Source organism: Salvelinus sp. IW2-2015, linkage group LG18 (genome assembly GCF_002910315.2).
Source record: "Salvelinus sp. IW2-2015 linkage group LG18, ASM291031v2, whole genome shotgun sequence".
NCBI lineage: Eukaryota > Metazoa > Chordata > Actinopteri > Salmoniformes > Salmonidae > Salvelinus > Salvelinus sp. IW2-2015.
In genome coordinates, this window is record NC_036858.1 from 17,904,665 (window position 1) to 17,925,747 (window position 21,083).

At 44.2% G+C, this 21,083-nt stretch overlaps 1 protein-coding gene across 1 annotated transcript in view; it reads right to left on the reverse strand.

Moving 5' to 3' along the window:
• The window catches only part of tectb (tectorin beta), a 21,185-nt gene extending 6,348 nt beyond the window's left edge, over positions 1–14,837 (reverse strand). Inside the window, exons 1-7 of the mRNA XM_070448688.1 lie at positions 14,771–14,837; positions 14,468–14,658; positions 14,158–14,309; positions 13,977–14,049; positions 13,581–13,684; positions 1,261–1,344; positions 924–1,086 (exon numbers count right to left, since the gene is read on the reverse strand). Coding sequence (XP_070304789.1) covers positions 924–1,086; positions 1,261–1,344; positions 13,581–13,684; positions 13,977–14,049; positions 14,158–14,309; positions 14,468–14,658; positions 14,771–14,837 — 834 coding nt within the window. The remainder of the gene's footprint in view (positions 1–923; positions 1,087–1,260; positions 1,345–13,580; positions 13,685–13,976; positions 14,050–14,157; positions 14,310–14,467; positions 14,659–14,770) is intronic.
• Positions 14,838–21,083: the final 6,246 nt, after the last annotated feature.

Genomic DNA, 21,083 nt, shown 5'->3' on the forward strand with positions numbered 1-21,083 from the left:
ACCTCTACATGCTTTGTAAGTAGGAAAACCTGCAAAATCGGCAGTGTATCAAATACTTGTTCTCCCCACTGTATATGCAGAAATATACCTCAGGAATCTTGACCTAATTTTGGCTATGACATAGACTATCTTGACCGCCTAACATAGACACCAATGTTCWGTCAATCCTCAAGATCCACATTAATTCCCTCACTTTGGCTGTTGTTCAAAACACGTGCAGTATCACACAAGCTCTTTATCACTTGACTGTCATCCATAAAAGCCTTTCCTGAATCAGCTGGTATTGCGCAATAATGTCCCCACAACTAAACAGCTAGACATCAAACAACTATTATGCGTAATTATTGAAGAACCCCCTTAATGACAGTATAGATTTTTGTTTTATTAGTCATGTTACTCGTTCTGTTAGAATCATTCAATTTTGCAATCGCATAAATATTTTGGATATGTGTGCCCATGAAACCTGACTCCAACAGCATTATCCAGGAATTTTACAGAATCAAGTTCAATGTGTAATTTAATTCTTAAATGATTAGTATATGATAACGACTAATAGTATCATAAATATAAGGAGAGAAAGTTCATGTTTTATGTCACATGATATTTGCCAAATCTGTGAAGATGCCAAGCATGAGAAAGGTTTTGATTCAACTCATGAATTAAATTGAATGTATCTATGTTCCCCCTTTATATCGTAATGTATTCAAATGAATTTGTTTAGCTAATTATTATTATTAATGACTTCGTAACAGCTGTAAACAGTTGTCCACATACTACGCTCACTGGTACCCTAGTTTATAGAAAGACCCTTATCCAGTGTCGACTTCCTGGCGACTACGCAAATGTAATGACTCCGTTAGTTTTGCTTATTCATCACAAATGTCCCATGTTACATATGTAGGATGGTAAAATGTCATACTTACTGGCTGACATGAGAGTTTTTCCCCGTCACAAACCCCAACCTCGCAGTGAAGCCAAACAGTGGACACCTTCTCCTGGCGCTGGAAGCGGAATGAGTTGAACTTGAACATGGAGCGGCTGTCTTTGGCGTTCTCGAAAACGGTCACAGTTTTATCATACGAGCAGCTGTGAACGAGAGACCTCAATTGATTGAATGTTTGATAAAATGTTTGGAAAATATAGGAAGAGCTGTATCACCTGTACGAAAGTTCAATGCAATTCAGTATGAATTTGTTTATTCCACAAAGTTGGGTTTTGATCAGCAAGCAGTGCGAATTAGGTTGGTTACCACTGAAATACCTGTTGATGATGAGATTCCACCTCTTCTTGTCTATTGAGTAAGGAGTGGGTGTCGCCCAGCAGTTGCTTATCACCACTTTGAATCTGGGGGAGCAAAGAATGTTGGACAATTATATTCAAGAGAGGGGGATCTGGGGGCACGTCCCCCTGTTTTGTGTTATCATCCACTTKTTTTTCTTAATTTCTATCCAGAGAGGTGTTCTCTTTAAGGGTGAATGAATGTTGCATGATACAAATACAGTGCCTTCAGAAATTATTCACACCCCTTGACTTATTCCACATTTTGTTGTGTTACAGACTGATGGATTACATCATTGGCCTACACACAATACCCCATAATGTCAACGTGGAATTATGTTTACAAATCAATTAAATGTGAAAAGTGGAGATGAAGTAAACTGCTCAGAGAATCACCATGAGGCCAATTTATACATTGTATAAAGGAATGGAGACAGGCGCAGGAATACGTAATAGGGGGTTTTAACCTCTCTTGGGTAGGGGGCAGTATTTTCACGTCCGGATGAAAATCGTGCCCAAAGTAAACTGCCTGTTACTCAGGCCCAGAAGCTAGGATATGCATATAAATGGTAGATTTGGATAGAAAATACTCAAAAGTTTCTGAAACTGTTAAAGTTATGTCTGTGAGTATAACAAAACTGATATGGCAGGCGAAACCCAGAGGACAAACCAACCCCAAAAATATATTTGAGCCTACCACTATTTTCAATAGCTGTCACTTTTCACAATAGCTGGCAAAATCCTCCCAGATTGCAGTTCCTAGGGCTTCCACTAGATGTCAACAGTCTTTAGAAAGAGTTTCATGCTGGTTTTTGGAAAAATGAGCCAGAAATTTTTGTTTTTCTAGGTGGCTCCCATTTTGGCTGTAGTGTTTCCAAGCGTGTGGAAGAGTGCGCGTTCTTTGGTGTTTTTCTCCGGTAAAGACTATAACGATTCTCTGTCTTAAATTTTATTGTTTATTTACGTATTAGAGTACCTAAGGTTGGATTATAAACGTTGTTTGACTTGTTTGGAAAAGTTATTAGTAACGTTTGGGATWAATTTTGTATGCATTTTGATGGAGGGAATTATTGACTGAAGCGCGCCAGCTAAGCTGAGTTTTTATGGATATAAAGGACATTATCAAACAAAAGGACCATTTGTGATGTATCTGGGACCTTTTGGAGTGCCAACAGAAGAAGATCATCAAAGGTAAGGCATTTATTATATCACTATTTCTGACTTTCGTGGCGTACCTGCCTGGTTGAAATATGTTTTTCATGCTTTTGTATGCGGGGCGCTGTCCTCCGATAATCGCTTGGTGTGCTTTCGCCGTAAAGCCTTTTTGAAATCTGACACAGTAACTGGATTAACAAGAAGTTAAGCTTTATTTTTTATGTATTACACTTGTGATTTTATGTAAGCTAAATATTTATAATTCTGTAGTTTGAATTTTGCGCTCTGCAATTTTACCGGATGTTGGCCCGGTGGGACGCTACTGTCCAGTTAATTAATACTCCACCCAAAAATACAACATGCCATGAAAGCCACGGGGACAAAGCCCAGAACAAACACGTATACAAAACAGGTATGTAACCCAAACAAAAGAGCAAGATTAAACCGCAAATACACGGGACGAGACCTGGAATAACGAGTACATAATACACGCAGCTTGGAAGCCGATACAACAGCACGGGTACTTACAGGACCAACAGACGTGGTAACAATAAACGACAAAACAATGGTGAACAGAGGGCACATATACAACTACTAATCAGGGGGAATGGGAACCAGGTGTGTATAATGAAACAGTTCAGTGATGCCTAGAGGCCGGTGACGTAGACCTCTGGAGCTGGTGCACGGAATGAGCAGCAGTACCGGGGGAATCCTTGACACCAGTGGTGACTTTAAAACAGTTACAGAGTTTAATGAGTGTGATAGGATAAAACAACTACATTGTAGTTACTCCACAACACTAACCTAATTGACGGAGTGTAAAGGAGGAGGCCTGTACAGAATAAAAATATTCATAAACAAGCATCCTGTTTGCAACAAGCCACTAAAGTAATACTGCAAAAAATGTGTCAAAGAAATTAACTTTTTTGTCGTGAATACAAAGCGTTGTTTTTCGAAAATACAATACTATAAGGGCACAGGGCGAGACCCAGATGCAGACACGGGAGGCAGATGGTTTGAGTCTCTGACATTTATTAGTATCCAAGGGGCAGGCAAGATAATGGTCGTGGACAGGCAAAAGATCATAACAAGGTCAGAGTCCAGGAGGTACAGAGTGGCAGGCAGGCTCTAGGTCAGGGCAGGCAGTATGGTCAGGCAGGTGGGTTCAYAGTCAAGGCAGGCTTGGGTCAAAACTGGGAGGACTAGCAAAAAACAGAGAAAAGGAAAAAGCAGGAGCACGGAGTAACACGCTGGTTGACTTGACAAAACAAGACGAACTGGCACAGACAGAAAACACAAGTATAAATACCCAGGGGATAATGGGGAAGATGGGTGACACCTTGAGGGGGTAGAGACAAGCACAAGGATAGGTGAAACAGATCAGGGTGTGACAGTACCCCCCTCCCCATCTAGAGGTGCCACCTGGTGTCCTACCTGGGCGCATACCTGGTTGACCGGGGTGCCGGCGGTGGAAGTCGGTGATGAGGGCTGGGTCCAGGATGTCTCTAGCGGGTACCCAGCACCTCTCCTCCAGGCCATAACCCTCCCAGTCAACCAGGTACTGGAAACCCCTGCCCCGCGGTCGAACACTCAGGAGGCATCTCACCGTGTAAGCCGGATGGCCATCGATGACAAGGGSCGTAGGGATGGACCTGGAAACAGAAGACAAAGGGGTATGAGACACGGGCTTAATCCTAGACACATGGAACGTAGGGTGAATATGGAGGGTACAGGGTAACAAAAGACAAACAGCAGTGGAACGATGGACTCTAGAGATGGGGAAAGGGCCAATGAAACGGGGGGAAAGTTTGCGGGACTCCACCCGAAGGGGCAGGTCCCATGTGGCTAGACATACCCTCTGCCCAATGCGATAGCAAGGAGCTGGAGTCCGGCGGCAGTCCGCTTGTCAACGATACCTGGAGTTGGTCTTGAGAAGCGCCGCCCGACAGTGGCGGATGAACATCTGGGCCGAGGGTATGTTGACTTCCTGCCCAGGCCAGTTGTTGGCTTCAGGTAGTGGGGTTGGTCGAGATGAGGCATCTTAAGGTTGTTTCCAGGTCTTGGTGTGCTCGCTCCGACTGGCCGTTGGATTGGGGATGGAATCCGGAGGACAGGCTGGCCGACGACCCAATAAGGGGCAGAACGCCTTCCAGAACTGAGACAAGAACTGAGGACCCCGGTTGGAGACCATGTCCACCGGGAGTCCGTGGATCCTGAAGACGTGCTGCACCATGAACTTGGCCATCTCTTTGGCAGAGAGTAGTTTGGGGAGAGGGATGAAATGGGCGGCCTTGGAAAACCAATCCACTACCGTCAGAATGATGGTGTTGCCATCAGACGGAGGGAGCCCAYTAACAAAGTGGGGAGATATGGGACCAGGGACGATGAGGGACAGGTAGTGGCTGAAGTAGGCCGGAAGGGGCTTGCCGCTGAGTCTTATTCTGAGCATAAACGGTGCACGCGGCGACGAAAGGCAGAGGCGTCAGGAACCATTGTGAGCCACCAGAAACGTTGTCGGAGGAAGGCCAGGGTTCGACGGGAACCCGGATGACAGGTAAGCCTGGAGGAATGAGCCCATTCCAGGACTGGACTGAATTGGGGACGAACAACCGGTTAGCCGGGCCCCCTCCAGGGGCAGGCTGGGAACGTTGTGCCTTCCAGACCAGGGTCTCAATACCCCAGCCCACAGCAACCGCAAGCACATGAGGTAGGGAGGATGGTCTCTGAGTCAGAGGATGTGGCAGCGGGACTGTACCGGTGAGAGAAGGTGTCAGGTTGAACATTCTTGGACCCTGGGTGATAGGAAATGGAGAAGTTGAACCTGGTGAATAACAGAGCCCAACCGGCCTGCCTGGAGTTAAGGCGCTTGGCTGTTTGGAGATATTCCAAATTCTTGTTGTCGGTCCGAACCAAAAACGGATGTTGTGCTCCCTCCAACCAGCGTCTCCACTCCTCCAGTCGAATCTTGATCGCCAGGAGTTCTCGGTTACCCACGTTATAGTTTCTTTCTGCAGAGTTGAGACGATGGGACAGGAAGGAACAGGGATGGAGCTTTTGGTCCTGGACGGATCGCTGGGATAGGATAGCCCCCACTCCAACATCAGAAGCATCAACCTCAACCACAAACTGACAGGACAGGTCCGGATGGACATGGATGGGGCTGTAGTGAACCGATGCTTCAGGTCCACAAAGGCTCTGTCAACCGCTGGGGACCATGTGAACGTTATCTTTGGAGAGGTGAGTGCCGAGAGGGGGCCCACCAGGGTGCTGTAGCCTCGAATGAAACGGCGGTAGAAATTGGCAAACCCCAGGAAACGTTGTAGCTGCACCCTGGACGTAGGTTGGGACCAATCCACTACTGCTTTCACCTTTTTCGGGTCCATCTGGACATTTCCTTTTGCGATGACATATCCCAGAAAGGAGAGGGTAAAACGGTGGAAATCGCACATCTCTGCATTCACAAATAACTGGTTCTCCAGGAGGCGCTGAAGGACTTGTCGAACATGGAGGATGTGTTATTGGGCAGAACTTGAAAAAACAGGATGTTGTTGAGATAGACGAACACAAAATGATTTAACATGTCCCGGGGCACATTGTTTACCAGGGCCTGGAAGACCGCAGGGGTGTTGGTGAGTCCAAACGGCATGACCAGGTACTCATAATGTCCACATTGAAGGCTGTCTTCATCCCCTTCGCGTATCCGAACCAGGTGGTAGGCATTCTGAAGGTCCAGCTTGGAGAAGATGGTACCCCCCGGAGAGGTTCGAAAGCCGAAGAAGGAGTGGTAGGGGGTAACGATTCTTGATCGTTATGTCATTAAGGCCCCGGTAGTCAATGCACGGACGCAGGGTCTTTTCCTTCTTTTCCACAAAGAAAAACCCTGCGCTGGCAGGGGATGCAGAAGGACGGATGCCTCCAGCAGCCAGAGAGTCCTCAATATACTGCTCCATGGCCTTGGTCTCCGGGACGGATAGGGAATATAGCCGACCACGAGGTGGTGTGATGCCTGGGAGAAGGTCAATGGCACAATCGTAGGGACGATGCAGGGGAAGAGAAGTAGCCCGTGCCTTGCTGAAGACCTCCGGCAGGTCATGGTACTCTGCGGGGACAGTAGAGAAATCCGTGGCTTGACTTAAGCCCTGAGGAGGCTGTCTCGGGGAAGGCTGCGCTGCTTTGAGGCAATGGGAATGGCAGAACGGACTCCAACCCAGGATTGAACTTGTGGTCCAGTCAATAACGGGGTTGTGTTTTTGGAGCCAAGAAAATTCCAACACAAGAGGATCACGGGGGTCTCATTGAGGAGATTTCCTGAAACCCGCAGATTAACAGGAAAAGTGCTGTGGGTAACTACCAACGGAGCGGCCGTCCAGTGCTCTAGCGTCCATGGGAACAGAGAGGAGTTGAGTGGGGATACCTAATTCAGAAACTAGGGTAGCGTCCATAAACTCTCATCCGCCCCAGAGTCAATGAGCATCCGGAGAGACTTAGACTGGTTTCCCCACAGCAGTATCACAAAAAAGGGAATGTGGTTGATGGAAAATAAAGGATTCCCAGTCTGGCTCACCAGAGTACTTGTACCTACTAAAGAAATAGGTCTCAACCGGGCAGGTGGCTATATAATGTTCCGCAGCCCCACAGTACAGACAACTGTTGGAACRTAGCCTATGTGAAGGTTCCATAGGCGATAATCTAGCTCTGCCCAGTTGCATATGTTCCGGTGTATCTGACTCACCTGTCGCCGATGATTCTTGAGGGAACTCAGGTGGCTTCAGGTCTTCTCGGAAATACAGCCTTCGGGGACTTCCGGATTCCTTCGGATATGTACGAGCAGCAGCGGATGAACAAGTGTGTCCAAGACCAGACCTCCTCTCACTCCTGTGTTCCTGTAGACGCCCATCAATCCTAAGAGTAAGGGCAATAAGGGAATCGAGGCCCAGCGGTAACTCCCGAGCTGCTAGCTCATCTTTTATTTCCTCTGAAAGTCTGTGAAGGAAAGTATCGAATTGGGACTCCGGATTCCAGGCACTCTTGGCGGCCAATGTGTGAAAATCTACTGCGTAGTCTGCCACAGTAATGGGAGTCTTGACGTAATTCAAGTAGTTTTCAGGCCACCTCTCTCCCAGATACTGGAGAATCAAACACCTTCCTCACCTCTGCCATGAAATCTTCCAGATGACGACAAATGGCAGATTGTTGCTCCCAAACTTACGTAGCCCAGAAGAGGGCCCTTCCCGTCATTAGCGTAATAATATACGCTATCTTCGACCGGTCCGAAGGGAACGAAGATMTCTGTAGCTCAAAAATAAGGGAGCACTGAAAAAGAAAACCCTGGCAGGTTCCAGGATCCCCAGAATATCGCTCCAGAGGAGGTAAGCAGGGTTCTCGGGGAGCCGGGTTAGGCTGTACAAACCCARCACGGATTGTAGACAGGTTACTGGGTGGTTTCAGAGGTGGAAGGCTGCTTATGAGCTAACTCACTGATTTGCTCCATAATAGCCTTGAACCCTTGGTCGTGGGGTTCAGTCAGGGAATGAAGCCCTTCCAAAAGTTCCAGCAGTAGCTCCTCATGCCTCCCAATGGTGGCTACCTGCAGGGAGACAGCGTGGCGGAGCTGGTGCAAGTCTGCTGGATCTGTCATGGCCAGTTCGTACTATAAGGGCCCAGGGCGAGACACAGCTGCAGACATGGGAGGCAGATGGTTTAAATCACTGATATGTCTTAGTATCCAAGGGGCAGGCAAGATAATGGTCATGGACAGGCAAAAGATCACAACAAGGTCAGAGTCCAGGAGGTACAGAGTGGCAGGCAGGCTCAAGGTCAGAGCAGGCAGCATGGTCAGGCAGGCAGGTTCAGAGTCAAGGCAGGCTTTGGTCAAAACCGGGAGGACTAGCAAAAACTGAGAAAAGGAAAAGAGCAGGAGCACGGAGTAACGCGCWGGTTGACTTGACAAAACAAGACGAACTGGCACGGACAAACAGAAAACACAGGTATAAATACCCTGGGGATAATGGGGAAGATGGGTGACACCTGGAGGAGTGGAGACAAGCACAAGGACAGGTGAAACAGATCAGGGTGTGACAGTACCCCCCTCCCCATCTAGAGGTGCCACTACTGAGTACCTCACTCCATATTTTCAAGCATAGTGGTGGCTGCATCATGTTATGGGTATGCTTGTAATTGTTACGGACTGAGGAATTATTATGGATAAAAAAAGAAATGGAATGGAGCTAAGCGCAGGCAAAATCCTAGAGGAAAAGCTYGTTCATTCTGCTTTCCACCAGGCACTGGGAGAATAATTCCCCTTTCAACAGGACAATAACCTAAAACACAAGGCCAAATATACACTGGAGTTGCTTAGCAAGACAACGTTGAATGTTCCTGAGTGGCCTGGTTACAGTTTTGACTTAAATCGACTTGAAAATCTATGGCAGGACTTGAAAATGGCTGTCTAACAATGATCAACAGCCAATTTGACAAAGCTTGGAGAATTTTTAAAGGTGTGCAAAGCTCTTAGAGACTTACCCATAAAGACTCACGGCTGTAATCACTGCCAAAGTTGATTCTAGCATGTATTGACTCAGGGGTGTGAATACCTATGTAAATTAGATACTATATTTCTGTATTTCATTTTCAATAAATTTGCCAACATTTCTAAAAACATATTTTAATTTTGCCATTATGGGGTATTGTGTGTAAATGGGTGAGAGAAAATGAATAAATTTAATACATTTTGAATTCTGGCTGTAGCACAACAAAATGTGGAATCAGTCAAMGGGTATAAATACTTTCTGAAGGCACTGTTTGTCTCCAACACCTACAGTTGAAGTCAGAAGTTTACATACACTTAGGTTGGAGTAATTAAAACTCGTTGTATAACCACTCCACAAATTTCTTGTTAACAAACTATAGTTTTGGCAAGTCGGTTAGGACATCTACTTTGTGCATGACACAAGTAATTTTTCCAACAATTGTTTACAGACAGATTATTTCACTTATAATTCACTGTATCACAATTCCAGTGGATCAGAAGTTTACATACACTAAGTTGACTGTACCTTTAAACAGCTTGGAAAAATCCAGAAAATGATGTCATTGCTTTAGAAGCTTCTGATAGGCTAATTGACATAATTTGAGTCAATTGGAGGTGTACCTGTGGATGTATTTCAAGGCCTACCTTGAAACTCAGTGCCTTTTTGCGGGAAAAGTGCAAATCAATCCCAGAACAACAACAAAGGACCTTGTGAAGATGCTGGAGAAAACAGGTATAAAAGTATCCATTATCCACAGTAAAACGAGTCCTATATCGACATAACCTGAAAGGCCGCTATCTATGCAAGGAAGAAGCCACTGCTCCAAAACTGCCATAAAAAAGCCAGACTACGGTTTGCAACTGCACATGGGGACAAAGATCATACTTTTTGGAGAAATGTCCTCTGGTCTGATGAAACAAAAATAGCCATTGTTTGGCCATTATGACCATCGTTATGTTTGGAGGAAAAAGGGGGATGCTTGCAAGCCAAAGAACACAATCCCAACCATGAAGCACGGGGGTGGCAGCATCATGTTGTGGGGATGCTTTGCTGCTGGAGGGACTGGTGCACTTCACAAAATAGATGGCATCATGAGGAAAGGAAAATTATGTGGATATATTGAAGCAACATCTCAAGACATCAGTCAGGAAGTTAAAGCTTGGTTGTAAATGGGTCTTCCAAATGGACAATGACCCCAAGCATACTTCCAAAGTTGTGGCAAAATTGCTTAAGGACAACACAGTCAAGGTATTGGAGTGGCCATCACAAAGCCCTGACCTCAATCCTATAGAAAATTTGTGGGCAAAACTGAAAAAGCGTGTGCGAGCAAGGAGTTCTACTAACCCGACTCAGTTACACATGCTCTGTCAGGAGGAATGGGACAAAATTCACCCAACTCATTGTGGGAAGCTTGTGGAAGGCTACCTGAAACGTTTGACCCAAGTTAAACAATTTAAAGGCAATGCTACCAAATACTAATTGAGTGTATGTAAATGTCTGACCCACTGGGAATGTGATGAAAGAAATAAAAGCTTAAATACATTCTTCTCTCTACTATTATTCTGACATTTCACATTCTTAAAATATAGTGGTGATACTAACTGACCAAAGACAGGGAATTTTTACTAGGATTAAATGTCAGGAATTGTGAAAAACTGAGTTTAAATGTATTTGGCTAAGGTGTATGTAAACTTCCGACTTCAACTGTATGTTTTTCCCCCACTTTCACATATTGTCGTATTTGGTCACGTGTATTTGCTTTATGCAGGGTGAGGAATATCTATACTGAACAAAAATATAAACGCAACATGAAAAGTGTTGGTCCCATGAGCTGAAATAAAAGATCKCAGAAATGTTCCATACGCACAAAAAGCTTATTTCTCTCCAATTTTGTGCACAAATTTGATTACATCCCTGTTAGTGAGCATTTCTCTTTTGCCAAGATAATCCATCCACCTGACAGGTGTGGCATARCAAGAAGCTTATTAAGAAGCATGATCATTACACAGGGGCGCCTTGTGCGGGGGACAATAAAAGGCCACTCTAAAATGTACAGTTTTGTCACACAACACAAAGCTTGCAATTGGCATGCTGACTGGAGGAATGTCCACCAGAGCTGTTGCCAGATAATTTTATGATAATTTCTCTACCATAAGCCGSCTCCAACGTTGTTGTAGAGAATTTGGCAGTACCTCCAACCGGCCTCACACCTGCAGACCACATGTAACCACTCCAGCTCAGGACCTCTGTATCTGGCTTCTTCACCTGTGGGATCATCTGAGACCAGCCACCCCYGACAGGTAATGGAACTGAGGAGCATTTCTCTGTGTAATAAAGCTCTTTTGAGCGGAAAAACTCATTCTGATTGGCTGGGACTGGCACCCCAGTGGGTGGGCATATTCCTTCCCAGGCACACCCATGGCTGAGCCCCTGCCCAGTCATTTGAAATACATAGATTAGGGCCTAATGAATTGATTTAAATTGGTGATTTCCATATTTGAACTGTAACTCAGTAAAATTGTTGACATTTTTGCATAATGCTTTTTGATTTTTGTTCAGTATAAATTAAAATGTGCAAAATATATATACGTACAGTTAAAGTCGGAAGTTTRCATACACCTCAGCCAAATACATTTAAACTCAGTTTTTCACAATTCCTGACATTTAATCCAAGTAAAAATGTGTTTCATTTTAATAATGTGAAATGTCAGAATACTAGTAGAGAGAATAATTTATTTCAGCTTTTATTTCTTTCATCACATTCCCAGTTGGTCAGAAGTGTCACGCCCTGACCTTAGAGATCCTTTTTATGTCTCTATTTTGGTTGGTCAGGGCGTGAGTTGGGGTGGGCATTCTATGTTTTTGTTCTATGTTTTCTATTTCTATGTGTTTGGCCGGGTGTGGTTCTCAAACAGAGGCAGCTGTCTATCGTTGTCTCTGATTGAGAACCATACTTAGGTAGCCTTTTCCCACCTGTGTTTTGTGGATAGTTGTTTTCTGTTTTGTGTTGCTGCACCTTACAGGACTGTTTCGTTTTCGTTCCTTCTCTTTGTTATTTTTGTTTAGTGTTCTGTTTTAATAAAAATATAACATGAACATTTACCACGCTGCGCTTTGGTCCGACTACTCTTCATCCGACGACGAATAACGTTACAAGAAGTTTACATACTCTCAATTAGTATTTTGTAGCATTGCCTTTAAATTGTTTAACTTAGGTCAAAAGTTTTGGGTAGCCTTCCACAAGCTTCCCACAATAAGTTGGGTGAATTTTGGCCCATTCCTCCTGACAGAGCTGGTGTAACTGAGTCAGGTTTYTAGGCCTCCTTGCTCGCACACGCTTTTTCATTTCTGCCCACCAATTTTCTAAGGGATTGAGGTCAGGGATTTGTGATGGCCACTCCAATACCTTGACTTTGTTGTCCTTAAGCCTTTTTGCCACAACTTTGGAAGTATGCTTGGGGTCATTGTCCATTTGGAAGACCCATTCGCAACCAAGCTTTAACTTCCTGACTCATGTCTTGAGATGTTGCTTCAATATATCCACATAATTTTCCTTTCCTCATGATGCCATCTATTTTGTAAAGGGCACCAGTCCCTCCTGCAGCAAAGCACCCCCATAACATGATGTTGCTACCCCCGTGTTTCACGGTTGGGATGGTGTTCTTCAGCTTGCAAGCCTCCCCCTTTTTCCTCCAAAGATAACGATGATCATAATGGCCAAAGAGTTCTATTTTTGTTTCATCAGACCAGAGGACATTTCTCCAAAAAGTACGATCTTTGTTCCCATGTGCAGTTGCAAACCTTAGTCTGGCTTTTGTATGGCTGTTTTGGAGCAGTGGCTTCTTCCTTGCTGAGCGGCCTTTCAGGTTATGTCAATATAGGACTCGTTTTACTATGGATATAGATAGTTTTGTACCTGTTTCCTCCAGCATCTTCACAAGGTCCTTTGCTGTTGTTCTGGGATTGATTTGCACTTTTCCCACCAAAGTACGTTCATCTTTAGGAGACAGAACGTGTCTCATTCCTGAGCGGTATGACGGCTGCGTGGTCCCATGGTGTTTATACTTGCGTACTATTGTTTGTACAGATGAACGTGGTATCTTCAGGTATTTGGACATTTCTCCCAAGGATGAACCAGACTTGTGGAGGTCTACAATTTTTTTCTGAGGTATTGGCTGATTTCTTTTGATTTTCCCATGATGTCAAGAAAAGAGGCACTGAGTTTAATCAGTAATCTGTAGGCCTTGAAATACATCCACAGGTACACCTCCAATTGATTCAAATGATGTAAATTAGCATATCAGAACCTTCTAAAGCCATGACATAATTGTCTGGAATTTTCCAAGCTGTTTAAAGGCACAGTCAACTTAGTGTATGTAAACTTCTGACCCACTGGAATTGTGATACAGTGAATTACAAGTGAAATAATCTGTCTGTAAACAATTTTTGGAAAAATGACCTGTGTCATGCACAAAGTAGATGTCCTAACCGACTTGCCAAAACTATAGTTTGTTAACAAGAAATTTGTGGAGTGGTTGAAAAACAAGTTTTAATGACTCCAACCTAAGTTTATGTAAACTTCCGACTTCAACTGTATATACTGTATATTTTGAGTACCTGTTGCTGAGTCCTTTGGCTTCAATCCCAATGAACACTTCAGAGCCAATCTCTGATGTGTCAATCACATAGGGGGCGTCTTTGGCATACAGGAACTTGGAATTCTAAAGACATGAACACAGGTTAGTCAATTATATTTATTTTCACATTAAGTTGACTTTTACGACTTGAGCGATCCTTACAAGTAATGGACAAATTATTATCTCCATAATATTACAAAACTAATGTTAGCATTACGTTTTACACTCAAGCAGCTAAGAACCTGTTTTACGGGGCCAGACTAAGCCTAGTCCTGGACTAAAAAGCATGCTTTATGGAGAATCTCCATTTAATGTCCAAGACTAGGCTTAATCTGTGTCCGGGAAGTTGATGAGAACCTAAACTTAAGGTACTCACCGTGAACACGTTCATAGACAACTGTGAACTAAAAGTGCCTAAACTCCCGTTGTTGACAAAAACTGTAGCCACTCTGGAAGAAGCAAAGGGTTTAGTAAAAACGCTGCAAGTCATTGGGTTAGAATGCAAACGCTTTCCAGACGGTACCAGCGGTGACCTAAATGCCAGGATCGGTGCTTACCTTTGGCTGAAGACGGCGTTGTTGACCAAGTAGGCGGCCCGGTACGTGCAGCTGAAAGTGTAGTTGACCGGCTGGTTTCTGACTGTTAGTGAAGTGTCATTGGACACAATGGAGTTGTAGAAGACATACTTGGGGTCTTTACCACCAATATACTGGGAAAAAATTGCAGACATGCCAAAGAATGAGGATGGGTTGTTGATTCTTTAGGCCCATCGCTTTGCATTTAGCTGGAATACCTTGCTCAGACCTGCAACTCTTCATGTCTCAGGCAAGCTTACCCCCTCCATTAAAAGTACGTTCAGTGTCTCACCTCGGCGTGAGTGCCACAGTACGAGTTGTTTTTGGGCGTCAGGTCAGGGATGGTGAAGCGAAAGTACCCTGGGCTGTTGACACCGCTGTAACACAGCCCTCCTAGGGACAGCTGGCCGATCTCCCAGCCGTAGGGACACTCCGGGACGTTAGCAATGATGGCATTGGGGAAACACGACACCATCACATAGTCTGATGAACAACAAGCACAGAGAAAAGCCGATCTTAGAGGACGCTGATAGAACCTGTTCCATAGTGTCATATGGATAGCGATTACACTCTCTTTAAGGGAAAAAATACTCACCTGCTTTCTGGGGGGCACAAGTCCACGCTACAGGCAGTAGCAGTAGTAGAGCGCTTACAGCAGACATTGTCAAAGGCTGAAAATAAATATCAGAATTAAATTGTAACACATTGCTATGATAAGTCAATAAGAACATAAAATCGTATAATCTCCCCATATATAATAAGGTTTATTTGAGCTTGTACACATGCACAGCTAAAAGCTGAATTACAGTGTACAAACAAAATGGAAAGAAAAATAAGATTTTAGGGTGAAATTAAGTTAGGGACTGGAGTGGAGGGATGAAGCATCGTTGGTCTCTGAGCGGAGATCACGATAGCAGCCAGGGGAGTCAAATCCCAAGCCATTGTTTTGTTTAATCATGGTTTAATAACCAGCCACMCCTTCACAACTGCTTCACAGTCACAGACAGACATGACCAATACATAGTTCTAGTATTAATTGGCATGAGCTGATAACGTCCGTTTCCATTAGGATTTGTACATGGTCTAAAAATGCTCGCAGGGAGATGTCGGATGTTTAAAAAAAAAAAAAAAAGTTAAGAGACTTAAAAATGGAATGAAATGACAACACGTTAGGTAAGGCCTAAATAAGGTTAAACCTAAGTGAACCATCTCTTTAACCTTACCATAGAAGATTCATGAAGGGTAGGCGGCTAGTTCTAGTCTGGCTAGGTTTCCGTCAGAGGGTCTTCGTGGTATGTATAGACTGACTGGGAACTTTAGCCACCACTGACAGCTAGACAGCGAAGAGGGTGGATTTTATACCTTTACCGGTAAGAGGAACTCCCCCACCCCGCTCACCTCTCCTCTATCTCAAGTCCCCTACTTGGCAGTGCCAAATTGGTAAGCCCATTGTGGAGCTACTCACAAAAGCTCTCTGTGAAGGAAACGACATTGACTTTCAAATTACTAACTTCTCAGGGGATCACTGCAGCACACTCAACATTGCGTTAGTCTTTAACATTCCTTTGATGTCTTATTCTATTCTGATACTTCTAAATTATATTCGATAATCAAGGCTTGAGCATGACTGTGTTGCGTCCAGAGACATATTTGAATCAGTATTGTGTTGATTCTAAGCATGTTCTCACCTTAAAGATTCTATGCAAGTTAGATGCTCTGAAAGGGAGAGGTACACACACACACACACACACACACACACACACACACACACACACACACACACACACACACACACACACACACACACACACACACACACACACACACGGTCACTCTTCTTAGCTCTTTGTAGATCACCTAGCATGTTTTTGCGACTGGAAGTGTGGGATGCCAACCTTACATAACATGATGGAATCTGGGGGCTTCTCATTGTTAGCATGGCTAAAGAGCTGTAACTCTACCTGTCCCCTGACCCTTCCTCTGATTTGTATCTTCCATGAATCCCCCTCCAAGAATTCCCCAATGCTCTATTCTGATGCTAATGCTAACGCTATGCAGCCAGCGATGCCTCTTCAATAGCACTGTAATGTTTCCCAAACCGGTATATGAATGACAGGAGTGTCTTGATCCGCTCCTATCATTTTACACTTCATTAGTGGAAATTGCCTATTCTGTCATACCAGACGATAGTTGTTCAGAATAGGATTTTTTAATTGATATAGCGTTTCATTACCATGGGTAAAAGGGACATTATCTATCACGTAGTCATCTCATTTCAAGTCCAAAACACAAGCCATCGGTTGTGTGGATCCAGCTATGTCTCGATCCCACATTATATATAATCATATATTACATGCCATTTAGCAGACCCTTTTATCCAAAGCATAAATTTTACAAATGAGTGACCCAGGATTTGAACCCACCATGCTGGTGTTGTAAGCACTGTGCTCTATCAACTGAGCCATTCAGGACCTTTAGCAATTGGACATTAGACTGCTTTTGAGGTCTCAAAACATTTGACAATCTTAATGTTATGACCAGGGTTGGGGTTAATTCTACGAATTCCATTTTAATTAAATTCCCTCTCACTCTAAATTCCATTTGAATTCAATTCAAATTGCAGGTCAGTCATGTTAAGTAAATTCCAATAATTCAATTCCCAATTCAATATTATCCCCAACAATTTCACAAATTCAAATTCAATTACCTCCGCCTTTCAGGCTGATCATGTCACTGTTCAGACAGCCTAGCTGGAAATATAGAAATTCAAGTTGAAATTATTTAAAACAAATCATGTTTTATACTAAATGCATMAATTCCATTAACTGGGAAATGCATAAATATTGAATTCCAATACCATTCAATTTCAAATATGAAATGTTTTTACAAATCCAATGKAATTCCAATTCTAACAGTCTAATTTCAATTAAAATGTCATAACTTGAAGATTGTGGTAATAAAAAATGTGTTCAACGTCATGAGTGAGCTCAAGAATTGAATTGGAATGTCAAACCCTGTAAGGAGCATGGTATGGGCTGCATGTTATGGGCCATCATAATAGCTGACTAAATATGAATGGAGAGAGGGGTCAATTAGGACACTTTCCCCCAGTCCCTCTGTCCTCATACATACAAGAAAGGGAAACCAGACCAGGGACAAAAGCTGCCTCTATCTCATTGTATCCCACTGGGCTCTGTGAAACCCTATATCTCTGAATGATGTGAAATGTCTGTGAAACAAAGTCGCCCATCTCATCTCCACTTTGGAACACTCACTGGTAGTGTGTRTTGTCTTATCAGAGCCTCCATCGCAGTTCAGGGATACCCATACATGCCTGTTTGCAGTGTTGTGCCGCTAAGATGGTGTTCTGTTCCCGATACCTTTTAAAGATTCCTCAAATAATGACGATGTCATTATTGTGTGGCGGTCCCTGCTTTTCTCGTGTTTTTGGTTCCATGAGAGGTACTGATCACTATCAGTCTGTCCGAGTCGGTGACTTGACAGGAATGCTGAAAGGTCTGTACTTTGACATCCTCATGTATACAGTATGTACAGTATGTTCCATTAAATCTATGTTCACATAAAATTAACATTATTTGCATGGTTAAAGATAAATGGGTCCATTCCAGAGTCAAAGGTAATTCAGGTCCTGTAACACGGGGCTGTACGGGAAACACACATTGTGAAATGTTGGATCTGGATTGAGCAGGGCAGCATGAAGTAGAGGCAATTTTCAAACATTTAATTTTAGGACATGGTTGTCTTCATGAAACATTCCAATCAAGTTCCGAACACCAATGGTTCGTTCGTTCTGCAGCCTTTGCTTTGCTTTCACGTTTGTCAGTTACTCTAMTGCCATTCGGCTTTTACTTTAAAAACCATTCTAGTTAAAATCACAAACATACTGTACAAAACACAAAGAAAACAAAAAGGGACACAGGAAGTGGCACAGTCTAGCAGGCATGTGGACATTTTGTTTCATGATTCAACTAATTCAWCTAAGCAAACTAAGCAACTAACTGCAATGTGCTCTCACCAAACAAGCTGCAATGTTAGCTCTGCACTAAGGACCCGCTTGGAACATTAGGGCCGTGCTCCCCTGCTCAGGCATTGGATTGCATCAACCAATGGGTGAACTTCTGCCAGTTCATGCTGGGTTCATAGACGAAAAAAGTGTCCCAGCTGTCTCAGTGTCACTGCTTGCGTCGCTGAAATGGTCGCACCCTGCAAAGCGCTGTAGTAGCTCTCCACTGCCTGGCTCAAGCAGCGACACTGCTCTACAAACTCCAGCTCAGAGTGTTATGCTTGTTAATTGCATGTGTGAATTGCAGGAAATTACCACGTGCCATGTGCTAAGGTAGAAGTCATTAGCCAATAGCCCAACAAAGAGAAGCATGTTTCAAAGTTCAGGTATACTTATTTTACATTTTTATATTTTAGTCATTTAGCAGATGCTCTTATRCAGAACGACTTAGATCTTCATTCATCATTCATCAAGATCTTCATTCATCTTAAGATAACTAGTTGGGACAACCACATATCACAGTCATAGTAAGTAAAATTGTCCTCATTAAAGTAGCTATCAGCAAAGCTATAAGCAAAGTCAGAGCTAGTAAGGGCGAAAAGAGTCAAGTGCGAGTGTTTTTTTTTGGGGGGGGGATTATTTAAGATACTCTTTGAAGAGGTAGAGTTTCAGATGTTTTTCGGAAGATGGGCAGGGACTCAGATGAAAGCTGGTTCCACCACTGGGGTACCAGGAAAGAGAAGAGCTTGGACTGGGCTGAGAGGGAGCTGCCCTCCCACCCCTTATGGGTGACCAGAGGTGGCAGAACCAAGTACTCGGGTTGGGGTGTAGGGTTTGAGCAGAGCCTGAAGGTAGGCAGGGGCAGCGCCTCTTGCTGCTCCGCAGGCAAGTACCATGGTCTTGCAGTGACTGCGAGCTTCAACTTGAAGCCAGTGGAGTGTGTGGGGAGAACGACAGGGTGTTGTATAGAGAATGACAGGGTGTTGTATAGAGGTCTTGGGCCTTCCCCGGGAGGAAGAGCAGCTCTGTCTTGTTGAGGTTGTGCTTGAGGTGGTGGGCCGACATCCAAGCTGAGATATCTGCAGGTGACGCAGAAATGCGTGGAGAAAGAGAAAGTAGTTGAGTGTCATCCGCATAGCAATGAAAGGAGAGACAATGGGAGGATATGATGAACCCGAGTGATTTGGTGTATAGAGAGAAGAGGGGATAGAACTGAGCCCTGGGGAACACTAGTAGTGAGAATACGTGACACAAAGAAGAGCAGTCTTGGTTGAGTGACCCGTCTTGAAGCCTGACTGGTCAGGGTCAAGAAGATCGTTCTGAGAGAGATAGCGAGAGAGTTGGTCAGAGAAAAAAGAAAATAAAGAAGTGATACCGGTCRTTGACACATATTACATCAGCACCCYTCATGAATCTCCTTTTATTCCTGAGTCCAACCTCATCCAACCCTCTGATATATTGCTGGAAATACCGGAAATGTTGAATCTCTGCTTGGTTTTGTGGGGATGCCTGCAGTAATTTCAAAACTGTTCTAGCCGTCGGCATTTGCTCTGCATTTGCTCTGCATAAATATTCTCAATAGCCTCTTTCCTCTGGAGAGTTTGTGACAGCACTTCTCTTGCAGCATCCAACATATTATCAAGAGCATATTTCTGAATGAGTTCTTTATGTACTACCTGTAAAAGCACAGCTCTAGGGTTAGGTACTGTACACACCCCCATGCTGTCCAGGAGATCGATCAACTCGTCTTGATCTTTGCTCTTTAGATCCTCTTTAAGGGCMTTAACAACAAGATCTCTCTCAGAATGACTTAAATATTGTAGGAAGGAATCAAACAAGTGCTCAGTCGACACTAAATGCTCTCCAAAAATGAGTGCCTCAGTAAAGGCAGATGCAAGTCGGTTTGCGAAATAGCCATTACCTTTGGAATCCCTTTGCCAGTACTCTGCCGATAGATTGCCATTCGTCTTCTTGCCATCTCAGGATAAGGGACGGGACCCTCATATCCATCGCCATCAGCCGCACTGTCAAAAAATTCAGACCCAAAAATTCAGACTCCCCAAAAAATCCAGAGTTAACATCCCTTGAGACACCTTGTGCATGATCTCCTTTCTCYTCAATCAAGGTGAACTTTACAAGGAGATTGACAATTTGGGGATTTTTTTATTGCGAATTGATCTCTATAAGTAGATTGACTCTATGTATTTTTATTGTGACATGATCTCTGTTGTCTGGAGGGGTTGTGGCTTGACCTTTGACGTCTGGATGGATTGTGGCGTGAACTCCAATTTCTGGAGGTGTTGTGGTGTGACCTCTGATGTCCGGCGGGGTTGTGGAGGGACTTCTGACGTCTGGAAAGGTTGTGGAGTGACCTTTGACATCTGGAGGGGTTGTGGTGTGACCTCTGATGTCCGGCGGGGTTGTGGAGGGACTTCTGACGTCTGGAAAGGTTGTGGAGTGACCTTTGACATCTGGAGGGGTTGTGGAGTGACCTTTGTCTTCTGGAGGGGTTGTGGCTTGACCTCTGTCTCCTGGAGGGGTTGTGGCGTGACCATTCACATCTGGGGGTGTTGTGGCATGAACTCTGACATCTGGCGGGGATGTGGCGTGACCTCTGATGTCCGGAGGGGTTGTCGAGTGACTTCTGACATCTGGAGGACTTGTGGCATGACCTCTGTTTTCTGGAAGGGTTGTGGAGTTGACCTATGACGTCCTGAGGGGTTGTGGTATGACTTCTGAAGTCTGGAGGGGTTGTGGCGTGACTTCTGTCTTCTGCAGGGCATGTGGCGTGACATCTGTTGTCTGGAGAAGYATCAAGTGTAAAAGCGATCAGGTGGCTATGTGTAAATACCAGTGTGTCATCCAGCTGATACGGAAGGAGTTC